This window comes from Cavia porcellus, unplaced genomic scaffold (genome assembly GCF_034190915.1).
Source record: "Cavia porcellus strain 051 isolate PalLab524CR breed Dunkin Hartley unplaced genomic scaffold, mCavPor4.1 scaffold_17, whole genome shotgun sequence".
Lineage (NCBI taxonomy): Eukaryota > Metazoa > Chordata > Mammalia > Rodentia > Caviidae > Cavia > Cavia porcellus.
In genome coordinates, this window is record NW_026947500.1 from 64,775,258 (window position 1) to 64,797,577 (window position 22,320).

At 60.1% G+C, this 22,320-nt stretch overlaps 1 protein-coding gene across 13 annotated transcripts in view; it reads right to left on the reverse strand.

Annotated features, from left to right (window-relative positions):
* The window catches only part of Cacna1a (calcium voltage-gated channel subunit alpha1 A), a 125,324-nt gene that overhangs the window by 80,822 nt on the left and 22,182 nt on the right, over positions 1 to 22,320 (reverse strand). For all 13 annotated transcript variants that reach the window (XM_063228449.1, XM_063228447.1, XM_063228451.1 and 10 more), the window contains exons 2-3: positions 18,013 to 18,118; positions 17,270 to 17,409 (exon numbers count right to left, since the gene is read on the reverse strand). In XM_063228449.1, coding sequence (XP_063084519.1) covers positions 17,270 to 17,409; positions 18,013 to 18,118 — 246 coding nt within the window. The remainder of the gene's footprint in view (positions 1 to 17,269; positions 17,410 to 18,012; positions 18,119 to 22,320) is intronic.

Below are 22,320 nucleotides of genomic sequence, written 5' to 3' on the forward strand. Positions count from 1 at the left end.
CGCAATGAAGGACACATTGTTAATGTACATGGCTGTACTCTGGGAAGGTGGAACTTTGTGAACTACATCTCCCAGAAAGCTTTGCTCTGGCTGGGCTTGGTGCTAGAACTAAATCTCCCAGAATGCTGTTCCTACTTAAGGGCCGTCTAAGGGACCATGCTGGGAAAGGTGGGGGGCAGGGAGGAAGAGGCTAGTGCGTGGCTTTCCTGCTCCCCGTCCGGGTCTGACCACAGCTCCTGCTGCGTAGCTGTGCCTCCAGGGGCTTCCTGGGAAGTAGGGCTATGTAGGTTTCCCCTCCAGGGACCCTGATGGCCCTTCTCTATTTCACCTGCCTCCAGGTCTTTCCTTCCAATAAAAACCCTCAGTGGCAGGAGGAGCCCTCTTTCCTTCAGGACTCCGATGAGTCCAGGCAGAGCAACAGAGGGGCCATAAAGCCTGCCTGTTTGAGGGCTCCTGAGCCCCCCCAGTTTTCAAGACCAAAGTTTCCAGAGAAGCAGGCTTTGACTGCAGGCTTCCTGACCCTCAGGGACGGGGCCCCTCAGCAGCTGCTCCCTTGCCGTAAACCAGCAGCGATTCCGGGAACGGGAAGGAAGTGGGCGGCCTGGAGACCGTCCTGGATGGGGTGGCGAGGGGAGGGGCGAAGGATGCTGGGAAATGGGGAGCACAGTCTAGCTGGGTAGGGGGCTGAGCCCTAGGGCTCTACGGCAGCAGAGGGGACCGCAGTGCACAACTGCACTCCTTTGATCAGGGACGAGGAGCCGTCAGCTTTCCTGCAGGAAGAAAAATAACGCCCGCTGGGATGGGGAGAGCGAGGAGCTGGGTTTCACCATGGCCCACTGTACACACGCAGGAAACCGTCGCACACTATGTACAAGCACGAAGCCATAAAATAGGCCGGATTATAATATTTCAGCTGGAAGAAAATACTCCTTGGTGTCCTTTACGTGCAAGAGAATTCTAGGGCTGGCACGTACACACATGCACACACATGCTAAATTTCCACTGTGTACACACTATCATTCATGTTGAGGGTCTTCCTTAGAGCAGCGAGCTTATCTAGTACACTTAAGAAAGGAACCTGGCTTATTTAATGCACAGTAAAATAACGAACACACTCCCTGCTGACACCTCAGCCCCCTGGGCCACTGGCTGGTCTCTGAGTCACCGATGGACTCTGGGGACTACAACACAGCCCAGACTCCACTGGTTGGCGAGGGTCGGTGCTGGAACCATCAGGGTCAGTTTTTCTTTCCGGCTGAGTGAAAGGAGGGAAACCCAGTGGAGTGGGCCCTGGGTCCGGGAGAAGGCGCTGGGTTCTGAGCGGCTCCTGGGGGAACCGCCCTGCCTCGGTCGCCTCATGGGCAGGGTGGGAAGCCAAAGTCCCTCGAAAGGGGCAGCCAGGCCCTCACCCACCACCCGCTTCTCTTCCTCGGGGACTCAGAAGCCGCCCTGCACCGGCCTCTGACACAACCCAGGCCCCAGGGGGAAAGAGGTCAGGCCATGATCCGGGACGGCAGCCAGAGGCCCGCAGGAAGCCGCTCCGGTTCTCGTGATCCTTCTGCGGTCTCTGGGGGGCTCGGTGCTATTTCTTGTCCTGACCTCAGACTAACTCTGCAGAAATGCTGCTCGGGACTCAGACTGGCCTGATCCGGTTCAGAGTCCTCTGGGGACCCAGCTGCGGAGGGCTGGGGGGTGGCTTCAGAGCTCCCGGAGGGAGCAGGCACAGTTTAATTTGGGGCACCCAGTTTTCTCAGGTGTTATTTTATAACCGGGCCGGGGCCTACGTGATTGGACAGATACCCACGGCCCCCCAGGCTTTCCCTCCATTAATTAAAATGTGAATCACAGCTGAGTCACTGGAGAGCGGAAAGCGGTCAGTGAGTGGAAATCGGGGCGCCAGGGTGGAGGGTGAATCAGCAGAAGCCCAGATCCCAAAGCCAGCCGAGCTGGGGAAAGGGTGCAGGGGAGGACATGGCCTGGGGCTCAGGCAGCCACAGTGTGTGGGGGGCGTTGATTCCCTTCTTAGCAAGAAAACAACCTCCGAGTCCCGGAGTTCTCATCCTGAGGTCGAGCTGTGCGCTGGGCATGAACATTTCACACTTTGGCACACACAGGCAACCAGGGCGTATCTGTGTCCCCAAAACCCTCTTTCTTGCTGAGCCCAAGTCACAGCTGGCATCCCGGAGGGGTGGAGGTGGGGGATGCTGCCTCTGGTCACTGGGAATGGAGGACAGGGAGAGACAAGGTTCAGGAAGAGTGGGCCTCACCTGTCAGGGCAATCATGTGGCCTACTCCACCCAGGGGAGTCTGCACCCTGACTTGGTGGGAGCTGCTTTCTCTAGGATAGGGAGAGTTAAAGGGGCACAGAGGTGCACGCCTGTAATTGCGGCATTCGGGAAGCTGAGGCAGGAGGATTGCACACGTTTTGAGGCCAGCCTTGGCTACACGATGAGCTCAAAGCCAGCCTGGACTGCATAGGGAGAGCCAGTCTCAAAAAATAACATAAAATACAACAGGGAGAGTGAAAAACCCACTCACGGAGTTGCACAGAGAATAAATAAGCAGTCACCAGTGATGCTGAGATTTGTTAGAAGCAGCTAATCTAGGGCATGTGCAGGGCCTTGGGTGCCACCCCCACCATGGACATGCACATATGCATGCACACACACACACACATATACACACATGCATACACGCAGGATTCCAACACTGTCGCCTCCCCCCAGGGTGACCCAGAGGAGCCCCAGGCTGGCCTTGAACTCACAGCGATCCTCTTGCCTCGGCCTCCTGACTGGTTGGGATGCCAGCCATACACCATTTTGCCTGGCTTCCAAATCATTCTGCTGTGAAGCTCCTGGGACGTCCCTGTTTGCCCACGTGTGGCTGGACGAGCCCTGTCTACCACTCCCGTTGGACCCGTCACCGTCTCCAGGGTGATGGCGGTTCCCCTTCCCCCTTACTGTGCACTGACTGGGGGGACCCTGCGGTCCTTCCGCGGCCCATTCCCAGCTCAGCTGGATTTGAACAGTGGCCCAAGAGGATGTTGAGGGACCTGTCCAGCACGGCGGCTTTATGCCCTGAGCCATTCCTCCTCCTGCAGTTGGGAGAAGCATCGGGTGGGGTGGGGACAGTGCTGACAAAGACCCGGCCCCAAAGGTCAGCAGCGCTGGGCGCCCGGGGCATTTGGAGCTGGAACCCAGGTGACAGGTCATGGACTTTGGGGCCAGCAGCAGCCCCGGTGGGGGTGGCAGGGACCACACAGCACATTATGTCCGTTTCCGAGGCTTCCGATTCCCTCCCATGCACGACACATGACGGGGAATTTATAGGAAGTCCAGGGCCCCTTAGCCCGATATCCTGGATTTGAGCTCCACCCCTGTAGCCTCCACACCATGTGACCTCGAGCACTGGACCTCACACTGCTCCCCCATCTCAGCTGTCAGTGTGGTTATTGACGGTGCTGCCCCCAGGAAGGCTGCCAGGAACTGCCCCTTCCTAGCACAGAGGCCCAAGTCCAATACAGCTCAGCCTCCTGCAGGCTCTAAAATGCCCCTAGGGAACTGGCACAAGGGCACACTCCTGTCATCCCAGCACTGGGAGGCCGAGGCAGGAGGATCACTGTGAGTTGAAGGCAAGCCTGGGCTACCAAGTGAGCTCAAGGCCAGCCTGCACTGCATAGCAAGACCCTGTCTCAAAAAGACACAAAACAAATGAAACAAAGAAACTGAAACACCCCTAGCGGCCTTGCAGTGCTCCTGCTCTGAACACCTTGAGCTTCCTACCCTGCCTGGGCTCTCTCATGGTGGGGAAGGGACTTCAGAGACTGAATTTCCAAGCCTCCCTTGCAGCTAGGTCCCACAGGTCACATGACTCATTCTGACCAATAGGTCAGAAGCAGGAGTGCCATCCATTTCCTAGCCCAGCCGGAAGCCCTTCCTCCCACGTTCTCTCCCTTCCTTCCCGAGCTGGCTGGGTGCAGTTCTCACAGTGCACGCAGAGCCTCCGTCTGCCTGGCTCCCTGGGCAAGCACACAGGGCAGACCTATAGGCACACACCTGTCCTTCCACTCCACCCTACCCCTCACCAATGTCACTGCAGAGGCCGATTTCCAGCTGGGTGTAGGGGTGCACACCCACAATCCCAGCCCTGGGGAGGCTGAGCAAATCTGCATCCACCCTGAGGAACTCGGAGATCACTGTGCGGTGGCTTGTATCTAGCATCCCGCCAAGCCTCTGGTGGTCACAGGTTGGGCTTTCTGCAGGCAGCTGGGTCCACAGAGTGTGACACAGGGATGAACGGTATGTGGCTGAATGAGCTCACTGCTTGGCTTAGCACAGTCCTGGGGGTAAGGGGCAGCTTCCGCCTGGGTGTGGGGACCACAGGAAAGACAGGGATGGGATGGGTAGGAGAGAGAGACAGGCCGCCACGTCCCCTCACCGCTGACCACTGTTCACGACTTCCTGCTGGCCCGCCATGGGCTGTTCCCGCTCAGTCCACCTTGGAGCAGCCTTGGAGCAGCCAGCCCCAGACTGAAGCCTCCGCACACTGTGAGCCGAGATAAACCCTTCCTCCTTAGGCAGAGAAGAAACCAAGCTGCCCCGTGTCAAACAAAAGTGACCAGCTGGGGTGCATTCTCTGCCGCAGCAGCCTCGGTCTGTCCTCAGTGTCAGAGAGAAGGTCGCTGATGTCTACCCATGTGTCCTGCAGCCAGAGAGCTCTGCTTCCTCGTTAGAACAGCTGGAGCTCGCTAACCGGTTTCTTGCCCTTGGTGAACATGTTTTATGGGGTACACAGCAATGCTGCGTGTTATCCTGACTTCTCTCCTGAGCAGCAAATCCCTTTCCCTTAGCTGCAGGATAACTCAAGAATCCTTTGCTTGGCAGCTCCCTGGTGACCCTGGAAACCAGCTTGGGAGGAAGGGCCACACACTCCTCAGGCTGGGACTTCAGCAACGACTTTGGGGAGATTCAGGAATCTTGAGCCAAAGAATGGGGTGAATACAATCTGCTCCAAGTAACATGAGACTCCCATCGGGGCTGCCCGCTCCCAGCAAGGCGTGCCACCAGCTGGACAATCAGACCACGTTCCCTTGGACTCCCCGACCTCCAGCACCCCAAGGTTACTGTCTAGGGTCTCGCTGCCCCCCAGGACAGGCACCAGCACAGAGTAAGCTTTGCTTTTAACTTTGAGATGAGGTCTCCCTAAATTGCTAGGGTGCCCACGCTGTCCTCAAACTTGTGATTTTCCTGCCTTAGCCTCCAGGGGAGCCGGGAAGACAACTGTTCAAAGGTGCCTGGCCCCCGACACCCCTCACGTCGAGGGGGTACGTTCTGAGCTAAGCAGGAGGAGCTGGTGATGCAAATGTGTCCTCCAGGTCACATGACGTGTTCAGCCTCGAAGTCGTCTGCAGTTGAGTCCACTGGTGACCCTGGCGCCCCCGCCAAGGGAGTCACTCCTCACACACGCGAGACTGTGGGACCTGCTGGACCTGAACCCTAACAGCACTGCTGTCCACCATCTGTAGAACTTGCTGAACGCTCACAAGGCCCTGGACTCCACTCCTCCACCTCAGGAGGCTCATGTCTGTCTATGGATGCTCCTGTGACGCCGTGACGTTGGAATACTGTCACCCCGAGGAACAGATGAAACCAAGGGCCCAGAGAGGCTGGGGCGCTGGCCCAGAGTCACACAGCACAAGGAACGGAGCCGTGTGCGCAGAGGGCTGTTTCACACAGTGCACTGGGCTCGCGGTGGATACTCGGGGCCACCCTGTGCCCCCAGAGACTGGCCACGCTGGCCCCACTCAGACACGACAAGGGTGAGGCACAGAAACTGTCGGTCCCACCTCTCCATCCACACCAGCACCTGCGGGTGTCCAGAGATGTCCCCTGGCCCTCTTCCTCCCACAGGCCAGCTGGGTACAGGGGCACCGCCCTCGAGCGTCCTCTGTGCGTGGTCAGCCCCTCAATGCTGTGCAGGAACGGGGGTGGCGCTCAGGAGCTCCTGGCCCACCCTGATCCCACGGTCTCCCACTCCCCTCAGCCCCTCAGTCCCGCCTGCTGGCCGGGCAGATCTGCGTGGAGTCTGGACCCCTGCTGGCCTCTGCCGACTCCGCGGAGACCCTGTGCTCCCCTCCCAGCACACGCCCACGGCACAGGCACATGCACACACAGCCCTGTCGCTCTCCGTGTCCTGCGTCAGTCCTGCATCCAGTGGCCCGGCGTGGACTCCACGTGTCCTCCTGTCACTGCCGCGTGGGGAAAACCAGCCTCTCGTGTTCAGGGTCCGGGGTGCTGGGCACGTGACATGCGCAGAGCAGCCACCGCATGCAGCGTGGTGAGAGACAGCACCCGTGGATGGCACAGAATTCACCAAGACCCGCAGCGCCTGCCCTGGGGCTGCGTCGCCCACACTGATCCCAGACCCGGCCAGCGGCGGACACAGCCTGGCCCTGGAGGCCGCTCCTGGAAAGCCCGGCTGTCTGTGATGCAGCCCTGAGGATCTGCTGTGGACTCGGAGTCACTATTGCCGTTACCCCACCTGTAACCCCGGCCCTTTGGAGGCCCAGGCAGGAAGAGCACAAGTTGATTTCATAGGGCACCGCCTCAAAAATAAACTAAAGGCTGGGGTGGAGCTCAGTGCTGAAGCCACCTTGTGTTCCATGCCAGGCCACAAAAGAGGGGGCATGGCGGAACCCACTTTAGGATCCAAGGTTCTTCCACACCAATTTCCTTGGTGCTAAGCTCTGGGTTTTTCTGACTTCCCCTTGGTGGTCCTGGGCCAAAGTCCCACGTTGCCAGGGCACAGGGTGACGCCGCCACAGGACGGCCTGGCATCACTTCCTGGGGGACGACTGTCCTCCCCAAAGGTGGGGGAGCCGTGCACGGAGCTGTGCCTGCCCTACCCCAGCTGATGCCGCTGGGGGCTCTTTCTGGTCCCCGAGCCATGTGCTCACTGGGGAAGGACGGCCCCCCGGCACCCTGGGGACCCCACGGACAGGCCGCCGAGCCCGCTGCAGGAAGACGGCAGGAAGAGGGCGGGGGACGGGGTAGAACGATCGTGAGCGCACCCAGGGGTATTTTTGTAACATCGGGTTGGAAATAGCTCTGCCGACTGCGTGCGGCTGCACCGGCTCCGTGACGCCCGCCAGCCGGGCCTCTCCATTCAGTGCGTCTCCGTGGCAACGGGCCACCTCACACTGGTGCCACCTCCAGGGTTACCGTGCAGCTCATTCATGGCTGTTGCCATGGCGACTGGGCCCATTGATAGAACCAAGACTGCTCTGGAGCCCAGCTCTCCTGAATGACACGGAGCGGGCCGAGGTGGGGGTTGGACTGTGCTAGAAACGGAGTGCAGAGTTCCCAGGTGAGCTGGGCGCAGAGGTCAGCAAGCGGCGGAGGCGGCGGAGGGCACCCAGCCCTGGACACTGTCAGCAGTGCTAGGCATGGAACCAGGCCCTTCGTGTGGGCTCTCACCCCTCCCCTCATCTTAAGACAGCGTCTCACCATGTTGTGGACTTCCCAGGCTGGACACAAGATCGAGATCCTCCTGCCTCAGCCTCCCCGCATGCTGGGTGACAGGGACCTGGGCTACGCACAGCCTCCTGCTCGCCTCTGACTGATACTGGAGCTGTGTGTGAGTGTGAGCGTGCCCGTGGGCACACGTATGTGTGCTGTCTTCTAATGGACTCCAGATAAGAATGGAGCAGGCTTTTTCCCTGTCCCTGTTGTGGCAAAATCCTGAGCAACTGGTACCATGCCTGGGACAGCGCAGAGCCCCCTCCCCGGTGGGGATTATGGGATAATTACAGTCAGTCTCCCCTGGGCCTGGACGGGGAGCCCAGGAAAATGCAGAGGCAGGCCGGGCGGGGGTGCACACCTGGCATCCCAGTGCTCAGGAGGCTGAGGCAGGAGGATCTCTGCACCCCGCAGCCCAGCCCCCAAGGTGACACGGGGTGGGGAGGACTCTGTGAGAAGATGGAGGAGATTCCAGTGGAGCCCCTCATGCACACAGCAAGGAAGCCTCGCCCGCCTGGTGACCCCAGGCTCTGTGAACCTCCCCTCTGCCCCAAGCTGTGCCCCAGGTGTTTCTGACAGCCATGGAAGATGGAGCCAGGGCGCCTCTGGCCACAAAATGCACCCCTCGTCCACTGGGCCCGCCTACTTGTCCTGGCCCTTCTGGGGACTTCAGGTGGGTTACTCCTCTGAGCACAGAATCTACTACCAGCAAACTGCCCCCTAAAAAGCAAGACAAACAGGGCATGGTGGCTCACGCCTATAATTCCAGCACTTGGGAGGCTGAGGCAGGAGGATCATTACAAGCTCCAGACCAGCCTGGGCTACAAAGTGAGCTCAAGGCCAGCCTGGACTGCATGGCGAGACCCCGTCTCAACAAGACAAAAAAAAAAAAAAAAGCAAGACAAAGTCCAGGACACCCCCACCAGCTCCCTAACACCCCCTCTTCCTGCCTCCCCTCCTCAGAACTCCTGGTGAGAGCTGCTGGGGTCCCCCCACTTCTCCATCTAGGCTGCTCCAGCCAGACTCTTCTCCACGCTGCTGAACCCCAACGACAGGCACCCAGCCCTCAGGTTGACTGCTGGATGGGGGTCCCTGCCTGGTACTTCCGCCTTCTCCTGCGTTCCCTGATGGGTCCCCAGGACCCTCAGCCTGAGGCTCTTTACCCCAATCTCTTCCATGGTGGAGAACCAGCCCTGGAGCCTCAGTCCTGGGTGCTTGTTAGAGCCCGTTCAGTCTCAGGTGCAGGGGTTTAAATAACTTCTGCAAGCCGAAAATGTCCGCACTCCCCCTGCAGCTCTGGAGGAACCCCATTCCCCTCCCAGCTCCGGAAGCCCCCGCTGCTCCCAAGCCTTGTTCTGCTCGCCAACCTTGGGCTGAGGTCATGCAACGCTGGCTTCAGCTGAGGGCGGGGGGGGGTGTACTGGTGCCCTAGCTGTGGGGTTCCTGTCACGGGCCGCCACCCACAGGGGCACACAGGGGGTGCAGCAGCTCCTGCCACTCCCCAGACCCTGGGAGCTGCATCCTAAACCAGTGCTGAGGGCCAGGTCTGCTGGGGGGGCCCTGGTGCGGAAGAGGGCAGAGGCCACTTTCGGAGCTCTGTCTCTGCCTCTGTCTGTCTCTCTGTCTCTGTCTCTGTCTCACACTCAGTAGTTTAGCCAGAGATGCCATCAGGAAGACTGGGGCCCACACCTCAGCAGTACCTCGGGCGAAGACAAATGTCCCCTCAAGAAATAAAACCACCGCAGGCACTCAGGGCTAGAAGAGGGACTCACGAGCTTAGTAACCAGAACGGAAATTTTCTGAGCCCAGCTAACAGGAGAGGTGACACAGCCAGATAGGAAACCTTGGGGGAGGGGGTACACAAACACTCTTCTCCTGATCCCCGAGCTCCTAGCCAAGCCGTTGCGCCCCAGGCCCCAGGCCCCCGAGAATCACTTTCTCTCAGCTCAGACGCTCTACGTTTGTAGTCCGCTGGCTGTTTTCTCCGGCAAAATATTTTGGAGCAAACAGGGTTTGTCTGAAGTGCAGGAGGGAAGGCAGGCACAGTGCACCCCACCAGCTCCCAGGCGGGAGGCCCAGGGGTCAGTAATAGTCCGCCTGTCACTCCAGCCCTCAGAGGCTGAGGCAGGAGGATCGCACATTCCAGCCCAACCTGGACCGCTTAGACTTTAGCTCACGATAAAAAAGAATGTTCCTAAAAGGCCGGGGGCAGCTCAGGGGAAGGCCCTGGCTCCTTCGCCAGTACTGGTTGGGGGTGCAGGTGCGGGGGACCCAGGCTCTGAGACCGGCTCCCACCCCACTGCTCATCACTGTGTGACCCCAGGCCGTCACTAAGCCTCTCTGGGGCTGGCTCCCTTGTGGGTCCACACAGCGGCGGCAGCTGTGCCCACTGGTTCTCCGTGAACACCCAGTGCCCAGCGTCCGCGGCCAGCCCAGCCAGGGTCCCCTTCGTGGACAGTGACCCCACCCCGGGTGAAGCAGGTTTGTCGGGCTCGGGGCAGCAGCAAAGCCGTAAGGGCAGGCCTGGCCGCCTCCCTGACTGCTGCATCCTCCGGCCAGGCGCCCAGGGGGCCCAGAGAGCAGTGTCTGTCCTGCTATCACTGTGAAGCCGGCACACAGCAGGACACACGTGTGGGGCAGCACGTGAGGTCTCGGCCAGCGTGTGACATGCGGCGACAGCACTGGAACAACCTGTGTGTCCACCGCGAAAACGTCCACCATGCTCTGCGTTGGGACAGCACGTGGTTTGTTTTTTGAGGCAGGTCTCGCCATGCAGCCCGGGCTGCCCTCAGGCTCCCGAGACCCTCCTGCCTCAGCCTCCCGAGGGCCGGGACTGCAGGTGTGCGCCGCAACGCCCGCTTCCTTTTTCTTTCCTGTAATGTCCTGGGGATTGAACCCCGAGCTGCTCTGCCACGGAGCTGCTCCTCAGTCACTACTGCTGCTTCTCCTTTTTTTTAAAATCGGTACCGGGGATCAATCGAGCTCACAACCGCCTGCTTGCAAGGCAGGTGCTTATGCCGCTGAGCTAAATCCGCAGCCCCAGCTACTGCTTCTTTGGAGACTGAGTCCCCTTAAGTTGCGCTGGCTGAGCTCAAACTCATGACCCTCCTGTCTCAGCCTCCTACCTAGCTGGGGACCGTGGACCACCGTGCTCTGGCATGGAGAATTTCTTTACCTCCCTGGATTCTCCCAGACATCATTGAGACCTTGACACCAGCACTGACAGACCCCAGGCTGGACGGGCACCCTGGGGGGCGTCCGATGGACAATCTCCTGGCACCCGGGAGACTCGGGCACCCCGGCACCTTACAGAGAAGGAAGCCGAGCACCTGCCTAGCATTCAAGAGGCCCGGAGTTTAATCCTTGGTACCAGACAGAGACAGAGACAGAGAGAGAGATACCCAGAGACAAAAAGACAGAGACACAGAGAGATACAGAGAGACAACCAGAGACAGAGACACAGAGACAGAACCAGAGATAGAGTCAGAGACACAGAGAGACAGAGACAAACAGACAGAGACAAAGAGACAGTGAGACAGACAGAGAGACAGAGACAGCGGCAGAGACACAGAGGGTAGCGGCCAGCAGCAGTTCCCGAGGTTCGCGTTGTCACACAGAACAAGGACGCCCCCACCACTACCCCGGTGGCACCATCACCCTGCAAATCCGGACCCCAGCCCCACTGTGCCTGGCAAACATGAAGAGTCTTTGTCAGCTGGAACCAAGGTCCGGAGCTGGTGGCGGAGTGTGAGGCCCCCCGGTCAGTCGCCACCGTCCTAAGGCGCAGGTGGCTTCGCACCCAGAGCCGTGACCGGGCCCAGGGGCCAGGCCTGCAGGTGGCGCGGGTCACACAGCAGAGGGAGCCCTGCCTGAGCCTGTTTTATCCCTGCAGGAACAGAAGGTACAGGGTGGGGTGCTGGAGAGTGGGGCTCCCCGAAGACACCGCCAGCCTGTCTTTGCCCCCACAAGGGTGGGGTCACAGGAGGCCTCCGGCCAGGAGAGGGCCACTTTTCACACAGGCAACTACAGGCTCCAGGGGACCCGAGAATGAAGGTCCAGCCTCTCTTCTTGGCTGCTGTGAGTGGTGTGCGCCCAGCAGAGCTGCTTTTCCCTCCTTGTTCTTTTCCTGCGGGACTGAGATGCACCCCAGGGCCTTTGCACTGCGCTCTCTCTGCATCCTTCTCATTTGCCTTTTAAATTTTGAGGCAGGGTCTTGCAAGTTGTTAAACTGCCGAGCTGGGCTCCACCTTGTGACCCTCCTGCTCTAGCCTCCCAGGGTGCTGGGTGACAGGTGTGTCCCACCACACTGCACCCCCAGCTGAGCCTTTCCAGACATTTTCTCTCCTTTCCATCGTGTGGGTGGCTTGGTAATTATCTACCCCTTACTGTCTAGGCATGGGAATGGGGTGAGCTGGGTAGCAGCCCTGGGCACATCCTCTGTAACGCAACCACGCTGCTTCTCCCGCATCGGACGCGGTCTCCTGTGTCACCCTCGGGTCCAGGTCGGGGACTTCCTCCTGCCCTGCTACTCGGACAGACTGGGGCACCCACCACCCTCTGACTGAGTTCCACCCATGTGAGGTCCTCACAAGTCCGATGGATGGTTTCTGTGAAAACTTCCGCTCTTCCGGATGTAGAGATTGGCAGAGCTCAGTGAGACCAATGCTGACCTGCTTCTTGCTGCCCCAAATACAAATTTGATGCACGGAGCTCCAGCAACTATTCTGCAACCATGAGGCAAAGGTCCAGAAATTTATCCAGAAGCTGGCGATGCCCACCAGCAGCCACTGTGGACACTTGTGATCTGGGAAACATGCCGTCCCTGCATTTGTTTGAGCCATGTGAGTTGGACTTCTTTTGCCTCTGAAAACATTCTTACTTCATCCTGCAAATATTTGTCTGCTTCTGGGCTACTCAATGTTCCCAGCAGAAACACGAGGGTTTCTTCCTCACACGTGGCGGCAGGAGATGCCATGCCCCGCCCCACGCACAGCCAACACTAAGGCGCCTCCAGCCCTGTGTGCTCATTTCTCCTTCTAGAACAGACTGCCCACTTCCCCGGCCACAGACAGCTGGACGCGCTGCCAGCCCGTCTCCACGGCTGGCCGCTGACTGCGCCCGCTGCTCTGTTTCTGTGAATTTGCCCATCTCCACACACCTGACCGCTGCCCTGCCCCCCCGGGCCCGCAAAGAGACGGCTTTCACTCTGGGTAACAGGGGAGCACACACCCCGAAGACCCCGCTCTGCCTTCCACGCCGCTCCTCGGTGCTGGGACCCAGAACCTGCACCTCAAGGAGGAGCAGAGGGCGAGGCTCACGGTTCCGGGGGGCTGGAGCCATGGCACAGGGGAACTGCTCACCCACGGTGCAGGAAGCAGACAGGAGGGAGAATGGGGACCCCCCCAGTGACCCCCTTCTGACCAGGCCCAACCTGCAGGCCTGACGTGCTGGGAGACACTTCACCCTGGGGCCAACGGGGGGGACCCCACTTCCACCTTTAGCAGGAGCCCAGAAACAGAGGGATTTCAAGATGCACCCCAAGAACACAGCGAGCTCAGCCCAATGCCAGGAGTTGGGGGGCCGGAGAGCTCCCACCAGGGCAACCCCCGCCCAAGTCCCTCACGCCCAAGGGCCACACAGATGCACAGGCTCCTCCCTCCTGCCTCTGGCCACCTCGGCGTCACATGACACTCAGCTGCCTGGCCTCGGACCTCCGGCACCCTGAGTCCAAGCGAACCTCTTTTCTTCCTAAGTTACTCAGCCTCAGGGATTTTATTATGGTAACAGTGAACGGGCTGAGGAGGCCTCTCACCCCCCTGCCCCCCGACACTGTCTGCTGTCCCCATCAAGCCCCCCAATCTCTGACCTCCGTGCCAGGATCAAGGTGGCCTCTTGTCTGCATCACCCAGAAAGGGACCAGTGGTTTTAGTCATAAGAGATTTGCAGGAGAAGCAGAGAATCAGCACGAAGCCAGGAGAGAGGCTCGGACACCGGGGGGACGACGCTGACAGACCGAGCCACCCAGCAGGCTCCTGGCCGAGAAGCCATGCAGCCGTTTTTAGCTTCGAAGGCAGTGCGGTGAGTATGGACGGACTGAGCACAGCAGGGCGGCTCAGCCACTAGGGAGGCTGAGGCAGGAGGGTCCCTTCGGTCTGGGAGTTCGAGGCCAGCCTGGGCAGTACAATAAGACCTCAGATCACAAGGAAACAGAAAGGTGGGTGGAGTGGGGTGAAGAAGAGGAGTCTGGAGTTTGGGGGTCCTCACTGTACAGCAGCGAATGTTCTCTGCAGCTCACTGACCGCTCTGTGGGACCGGGAGGGGGGTGGGCAGCCCCTCAGGGGCCTTCCTATGCCGGCTTGCGTCTCAGTGGCTCGCGTGAGTTCGAGGCCAGCCTGGACCAACCCGACACTAGGCATGGTGGTGGCCCGGGGCTCTCGTCCCAGAACTCTGGGAGGCTGAAGCGGGAGGATCACAAGTTCAAACTCAGCTTGGGCAGCTTCGCGACCGTCTGCCTCAGAATGAAAAGTGAAAGAGATGGTGGGGATGTAGCTCAGTGTAAAGGCCCCGAGTTCAACCCCCAGGGCCACGGAACAAACAGAAACACACACAGGGGGACCAGGAGTCCAGAGAGGAAATTTACCCTCAAATAAGATAATCGCCCCTGAATAGTTAGGAGCCCAGGTATGCACAGCCACGCCTGGCTAACGTGGTATTTTAGCTGACATGTCTCCGGAAGAATTTTATCCGCAGTAAAGACGTTTACACACAGGTGAGGCTTTACACACCACAAATGCACACCAGCTGCCTGGCTCAGTGCGCAACCTGCACAACCACACACGGCAGCAGCCTCAGGTGCACTGTGGCCCAGACAGGCGCTGCATGGACTTCATGCCGGTTGCTGTCACCAGACACCCCTGACTGTGAGGGGGTTTCCATCCACTCGGAGGAGATGCATGCACGCACACACGCACATGCACGCATGCATGGCTGGTTTGAGACCAGGGCACATGCGGTGACCAGTGCAGCCTGCCCCGGGCCTGCCTCTCCGCATCCTGGACCCGCTCAGTCACAGAGACGCGTTCCCAAGTCCCCTCAGCCACAGCTCGGCCCAGATCTGTCCCCATGGCCTTCAGAGCAGACAGCAAAGGGAGGGCGGAGGAAGAAGAGGCTGGGGGTCGGGGAGCCATGCACCTGGGGGTCCGTGAGGGATGCGGACGTGGACACGCAGCGGTAGACCAAGCGGCGGAGGGACAAGGGCACCCGGCAGGCTGTGCAAAGGTCCTGGGGCAGAAACCCACCAAGCTCCTCATGGAGTAGCAGTGCCTGGCAGGTGATAGGAGCTGGGGTGCAGGTACCCACAGCCATGGCCATGGCCATGGCGAGGCCTTTGCAGAGCCCCAGGAGGACGTGAGCCTGGAGCAGATCTCTGGCTGCTGGGGTTAGTAACAGCCTCAGGGAGGGGAGAGACCCAGGCCAAGGCCACGGCACTGAGGCCAGCAGGAGACGAGGTCAGCAACCCAGTGGGGCAGCTGAGGGTGGAGCCTGCAGGCTGGCGGGGCATTAGCCATGGGGTGGGGGGGGCCACCGAGGCTTTCAGCAGAGTCCCAAGAAGTACGGGACACTGTCCACTGGCGGAGAGTGGCGGGGAGGCAAGGCCAGTGCCACACGCCTGTCACCCGGGCATTCTGGGAGGCTGAGGCAGGACGATTCCTGAGAGTTTGAGCCAGGTGGGCGAGTTACCAAGACTGGGACTCAAAATAAGTCATCAGAAAAATGTTTGGGACAGAGCTCAGCGCAAAGTCCTGGGTTCCAGCCCCGGTGGCACACAAAGCAAAGACCCAGAAGGACAGACAAGGGTTCAGGGTCAGAATCGCCCACAAACGGTAGGAAAGCACAGACAGAAAATCCCGGCGCACTCTCCCCTGGGCTTTCCGAGTCCGGCCCCAGGCTCCTCCACGAGGGAGAATTTCTCCTCTTGACAGTGGACATCAAGAAACCACAAGAGGGACACGGGCTGGAGTTCGGTACACTCGAGCACCCGAGTGACAGCCCACTCGGGTCACCACCCGAAACTCACTGAACGTCTTTGTATGTTTGTTGTGTTTTTGAGATGGGGTCTCCCTATGTGGTTCAGGCTGGCCTTGAGCTCACTGTGCAGCCCAGACTGGTCTCAAACTCACAGCCATCCTCCTGCCTCAGCCTCCCAAGTGCTGGGCTGACGGGCAGCTACACTCACCACATGCTAAGTGGTCTGGGGCTTCCTGGGTCTCTCAGGAGGATGGCCTGAAAAAGCCAAACGAGGTCTGCTCAGGGTCCTGCTGGCCACCAAGCTCACGCCAGGCCTGGCCTGCGAGCTCAGCCCCTGGGGAGCATAACTCGGCACCAGCACTCCTCGAGGCCGTTTGGCAGCAAGTAGCGCAGCCGGGAACTCGAAGTCCATGACTCAGCAGCCCCAGTCCTGGAAAGGCGCCCAGAGAAAACTCACTCTCTGAGGGGACAGCTGCGTCCACCACAGCCCAAAGCCAGGGACCACGGGGGGATAAACACAGGCAGAATATTCACCCTTCGGAGTACTATGCAGCAGTGAAAAGGGATAGAGAGATCTGGCCCCATTAATCAGATCGGGAGGCATGCAAAACACAGGCTGTAGAAGAAACATTTACTGAAAAACTTTAAGCTGGAAAAAGAGTAACATGTATTTTCTTTCTTGGTGTGCTACCTGAGCCTGAACCCAGGACCACCGCCCTGAGCTACATCCCCAGGCCTTTTATTTAATTTATTTTTTTCCAACCTTTTTGAGACAAGTTCTCACTAAATTGCAAAGTTGCCAGGGCTGACCTTGAAATAGGGATCCTCTTGCTTCAGCCTCCCAAGTAGCTGGGGTGACAGGTGTGTGCCACTGCACCCAGCTTGAATATTTTTATGACATGCTTTAGATAACAGAGTCAGTTTCTAGGCAGTTTCCTCCATGGGGTGCCTAGGAGCATAAAGTGACCACCATGACATGTCCCAGAAACCGGCCACAGAGGTCCATCAGCAAACACTGACACCTCCCAGGGGAGGGCCGAGGGCCTGTGACAAACAGCTCACATGTGAAGTGCTGTACAGACGCGGTGGTCTACACAGCTCCTCAGAGGGCCAGCACTGCTAAGAAACAGACAGGCAGCCAGCGTCCCCTTGAGAAAGTCCTTGCCATGGACAGACAATACATACAGAAAAGGCGGTATTTACACACTGTGGAGTACTACTCAGCCCTGAAGGTGACCTCGAGCCACACACAGGAAAGTGGGTGAACCTTGGGAGCAAGTGAAAGAAACCAGACACCAAAGCTTAGACATCACCCAGCTCCTCTTTCAGGAAAAACCCAAGAGCATAGCTCATTTGCAGACCAAAATCGAAGCCAGAAGATGGAGAGCGGGAGGCAGCCTTTGTGACAACGGGAAGGGGGGTCTCAGAGTGGACGCACTGAGTCAGCGGGAGGCAGGGGGACACGGGACCACCCCCTGTCTAGCACGGTCACCGCAGTCACCCTGGCTCGTGCTGGGGTCCCTGCGGAGCAGGGCCAGGTACTCACCCCAAACCCCATCCCTTTTCCCTTCGAACGCAACCTGACGCCCCGGTTTCCCTGGCAGGGCCGTGGTCCTAGGCCAAGGCAGGAGAGCAGAGGCCGGCTCGGGCCCCTTGCAGCCTCTGCCCTGCACACAGCCCCAGGCCCCAGTATCCCCCACCCCGTCCCCCACCCCGGCACTCACCCTGTTAGCACCACCACGAAGTCCATGACGTTCCAGCCGTTGCGCAGGTAGGAACCTTTGTGGAAGGCAAAGCCCAATGCTATGATCTTGATCCCGGCCTCAAAGCAGAAGATCCCGATGAAGTAGGGCTCCGTGTCGTCCTGGGGGGGAAGGAAGGGGAGGTCAGGGCCCGGAGGGCCCCCCAGCTGCCGCCGGCCTCACCCCAGGGCCTCACCCTCAGCAGGTGTCACCAGTGCAGGGTGCGGAGCTGGGAGCCGGGGTCACCTTCCCACTTGACCTGCCCATGGCGCTCTACGGGCCCCCATTTGTCACGGCCTCTGCCTCCCGCTCCTGACTCCCGTGCTCCACATCTCGGGGCCATGGCACCCCTAGGACCCGAGGGTCCCCCTCCATGGCCGTCCTCACTTGGCTTTATCTTAAGCAAAAAATAGAAAAATCTGGCAATTCCGGGCTGTCAGACCAGTTTTCTGGTCAGAAGATGTAGGGTCCCACAGGGGCGTCACAGGGTTCACGAGGTGCTGAGACCACAAAACCTGTGGGAGGCTTGGGAACAAGGGGCACCCGCCACTCCGCTTCCCAGCCAGGAAGGGGCAGCTCGGGCTGGGGGTGCAGGCTGGGGGCCACACGGGGCCGCTTTCACACAGGGGCCACAGTTCCCACCCCGCTCCCCTCTGCTAACCCTGGGCAGCACAGGGCAGAGGACCCTGCCGCCCCCCGCCCGGCCGCGCACCGCGCCCGCTCACCAGCCGCTCGGACATTGGGGTCTTGTCGTCGTCCGGCAGGTGCTGCTCCAGGGCCAGCACGATGCAGTTGGCGATGATGGTGGCTAAAATCATGTATTCAAAGGGAGTGGCTGGGGTTAAGGAGAATCTGTGCCACAGCAGAGGAGGGGACGGCAGAGCGCGGCCCGGGCGACTGGGCCCCCAGCCCACCCCAGCCCTGTCCCCACGCCCTACAGGCAGAGGCTCCACACCAGCTGCCCAAGCGGGCATCTGTTCTCCCGGTCGGTCAGTGGCCTGCCCCTCTGTCCGCACCAGGAGGCGACTTTTTCACAGGTCAGGGCAGAGAGCGATTTCCTTAGATTTTAAGCTTTATAAACACATCTGAGAGCCATGCTGTGGCCCCGGCTCCTGCTCGGAGCTGCGCCCTGGATCCTGCCAGCCAGGGGTGCAGGTCGGGGTCTGTCCGGGCCCTGGGAACCGGGGTCACACGGCAGCTGCGTTCTGCACAGCGAGGCCAGGGCGAAGGCAGCATGGGGCCCGCTCTGCCCATCACAATGGAAAGTCTGTCCCTAGGAGCAAAGAGACAGCCGCACTGGACACGACTGGACACCGCCCCTGCAGCGACCCCTGACGGCACAGGGTGACCACGAGGCCCAGCGGTGGATAAAGCACTGGAAGAGCCGGGCAGCTGCGGGGGAGCTGCCGCTGCCCAGGGCCAGAAACAGCCCCAAAGTCCACACACAACCAAGGACAAGGAAAGGGACAGCTCATACCCGGGCGTGTATGACACAGCCCAGAGTTGGATGGCCAAAGCTGGGGAGCACTGGGACGTCCATCGCCAGGGGACTGGATAAGAATCAGTGGCACGGACCCACCGTGGAGTACTACGCTGCCGTCAAGAAGCACAGGCTGAGTCAGGAGCAGGAAGGAGGAGGCAGCCGAGGACGCGGCCCGGGGTCAGTCGGGCTCCAGAGCTGCCATGGCTTGTGGTCTCTGCTATGAGAAACCCGAGGCAGAAGTAATTTAAAGAGCAAAATACGACAGGAAGGATGAGAGGAAGCACAGGGGCTGAGGGAGGCAGAGTGCGGGCCCCGCACCCCATGCCCACGGGATGGAGCCCTCGGGCAGACCTGAGAGTGTCAGTGCCAACACCACCCGACACGGCAGCCGCTCGGCCCCAGGGCGGAGGCAGTGGGCGACGGCTGTGTGTTTGGGAGCCCGGCTGCTGGCCCAACACTGCAAGCCCACGAAATGCCATGCTGGTGGTGACTTTAAGATGTGCGAGGAGAATGTCACCTCGGTGACAGCAGAGCTGGGAGGAGGAGGAGGAGGAGAAGGAGGAGGAAGAGGAGGAGGACAGGCAGCGGAGGAGCAGCTTGGGAAGGGGAGGGGGAGGGTGGGGGAGGGGAGAGGAAGGGGGGGAGATGGGGGAGGGGAGTCGCAGCTCTGCCCAGCGCCTCCTTTCCTCTCTCTGCTCTGTCTGTCTGTCTGTCTGTCTGTGTCTCCATCTCTCCATCTCCCATGCCGAGGTGGCTCCCCGGGCCGACAGGGACTCCCTGCGTCACAGGACCCGGCCCAGGCTCCTCAGGGACCAGGATTCCAGTCTGGGCCCTAGGGCACCATGGAAGCTGCACCGCACCCGGGTCTCTGCTCAGAGCCCCCTAAGGCTCAGCTGCACCAACCCGAGCCCCCGACTGCCCAGTGTCATGGAGACCCCAACGCCCACGCTACACAGAGTGACTGCACGGCACAGGGCACAGGGACGGGGCCAGAGAGGGAACCCCCTCCTGCTTCTCCTCCTCCTCCTCCTCCTTCTCTTCCTGCTCCTCAGGAGCACTACCTGGTTTCTGCCCTGGTCCCACCACGGCCTTAGTTACAAATTGTCCCTCCCAGACAGGAAGCATAAACCCATTTCCCAGATGAGAAGACAAAGTCTGAAGCAGAACCCTCAAAAGTAGAACCCTCAGGACAGACAGACATTCTGAGCCACAGAGGAGGGTTCCATGGTCCTGCAGGCCTCTGCCCCTCCTTGGGCACAGGGGGCTGAGAAGAAACATCCACAGTGATTTTAGAAAGGGGAATGGCGGGGACGACAGGAGAGACAGGGCAAGCCTCGCGTGTGGGAGCTTTCAGAGCCTTTCTTCGGGCTGGGCGTGCTGACGCAGGCTTGCAGTAGAAGCTGAGGCAGGAGGATTGCCTCACGTTTGAGGCCAGTCTGGGCTACATGGTGGGATCCTGTCTCAAAACAACAAAAATTCAAAGAAAGCATTCTATGGACCCCATCTTTCTCAGAGGAAAGCCAAAGCTCCCGAGACAGCCAGCAAGGCCCCCACAGCTCTGCATCCTTCAGTCCCCTGCTCTCTGCTCTGGTGTCTTGGCCACAGCCACACTGGCCCCTCGGTGGACTCCAAGCACATGCCTGTCCCAGGACCTTTGCATGTGCTGTGCATGCTTCAGGAATGCTCTCTCCTCTCTGCTTCCCCTCCTCCCTGGCCCTCCCCTGCCACACCTCTGCACTTCAGCCTTTATCTGAACATCCGCCATCCTTTCTTCCACACTTTGTTTTCATCCCATGAGATGAGAGCATGATGCAAGGGTACAATTTTTTTGGGGGGACTACTTCGCTCACTGCTTTTTCCTCTGACAGCATTCAGATGTAGCAGCTGCTCAGCAAACACCTAAGGGGGGGCCACGTTACTTTTGCACCCCCAGGCTGAGCCTTCACAGCATGAACACGCCACTCAGCCTCTTGAAACAGGCAGGCACAGATGGTGGGCACCCAGCCTTAAGCCGGGGTGCCGAGTCCTTGGCCCCAGGCGGGGATCAAAGGTCACCCTGGGTGGGGGGAGGGTCAGTGCTTTCTCCGCCGACCTGGAGTCTTGCCTGCCTGCGCCTCCCGATTTAGCAGGCGGCTCCGGCTCCCAGCTGCGGAGCCGGCCCTGTGCAGGAGCGGCCGCCGGCCTCTGATTGGCTCAGAGAGAAAGTACCAGAGTCAGCGGATCCGGGATAATCAGCCGCGGGGGAGGGGATCTGGGACAGAAGGGACCTGGCAGAGGGGAGGGGAGCGAGCTGCCGCCCGGATCCGAGGTGCCCATGGACAGGAACACCGCCCAGGGCTCCCCCTGCAGAGAGGGACGGGTCAGGACCCTGGGGACTGCAGCGGGCAGTCATGGCGGGGGGTGACCAAGAGTCCTCACCACGGTGGAGGAGGCAGCACCTTGCTGGCAGCGCCCCAGCCTCCCTCACCTCCGACCCCTACTGCTGGTGCAGGGCCCGCACCGGGTTCCACAGCTCATCAAGACCCCATTCTCCCCTTGGGGGGCAGCCTGCGGGCGCCTCTGGGGAACACACGCATTAAGGAGTCCAGGCTGCTGCTGAGCGGATTGGAGATGCTAAGCAGACCCTGTAGCCCCAGAGCCCAAGCGCCCCACGCTCTGCCTCGACACAGACCGGCTGGGGCCCAGCAGGCCTCAGCCCCTTGAGCCCATGTGCAGGGTACTAGTTCCAGGTGCACCGAAAGTCATCAAGAATGGGTGTGTGACTCGGAGACACAGGCTTGTCACTGGGAGGCTGAGGCAGGAGGATCCCTGCCAGTTCCAGACCAGCCTGGGCTACACAGTGAGCTCAAGGCCAGCCTGAGCTGCATAGAGACCCTGTCTCAGAAAGACAAAAAAGCAAAGAAACAGAGCTGTAAACAGGCGGGAAGGGGCCCTGGGGGGGGACTTATTCCCGTGGGGAATAAACCACTTCACACTGGGGGCACAGGAACCCCAGCACCTTCACCACATGGATGAGACCAGCAGACCACACTGCTCCTGAGTCCCAAGCAACTGTTACAACCAAGTATTTATTTATTGGTTTACTTCGCAGAGCAGGGAAGGCTGCGCCCCCACCTGCACCCAAGCCACGCCCCATTCCATAACAACTTGCACCCCAGTCCTCAGCGTCACAAGTGCACCCCAACCGCGCCCCACCGCTCACGACTGCGGCTTCCAAGCCTCCAGTCGCCCTTTAGGGGCTCCGAACTCGCGGCACACGGTACCCACTAAAACCACTGCCTTCCGCGGCTCAGCCCAGGCCTCCAGCCAGGCCTGCGGGCTGTGTCCACGCAGGCCGCGGGCGGCGTCAGCACCAGGGACAGCGGCGGGAGGCGCCTCCCACGATTCCCCCGCGGGCTGTGACAGTTGCGGTGTGGAGAGACGCCCCACCAGGCCGGCCTCTGCTCAGCACCCCGCACACACCTGCAGCAGACACAAGGGGAAGCCCGGGGCGGGTCGCGGCTGTGACCCTCCCTAGGTCCAGCTTCCTGTGCACACACCGCGGAAATCA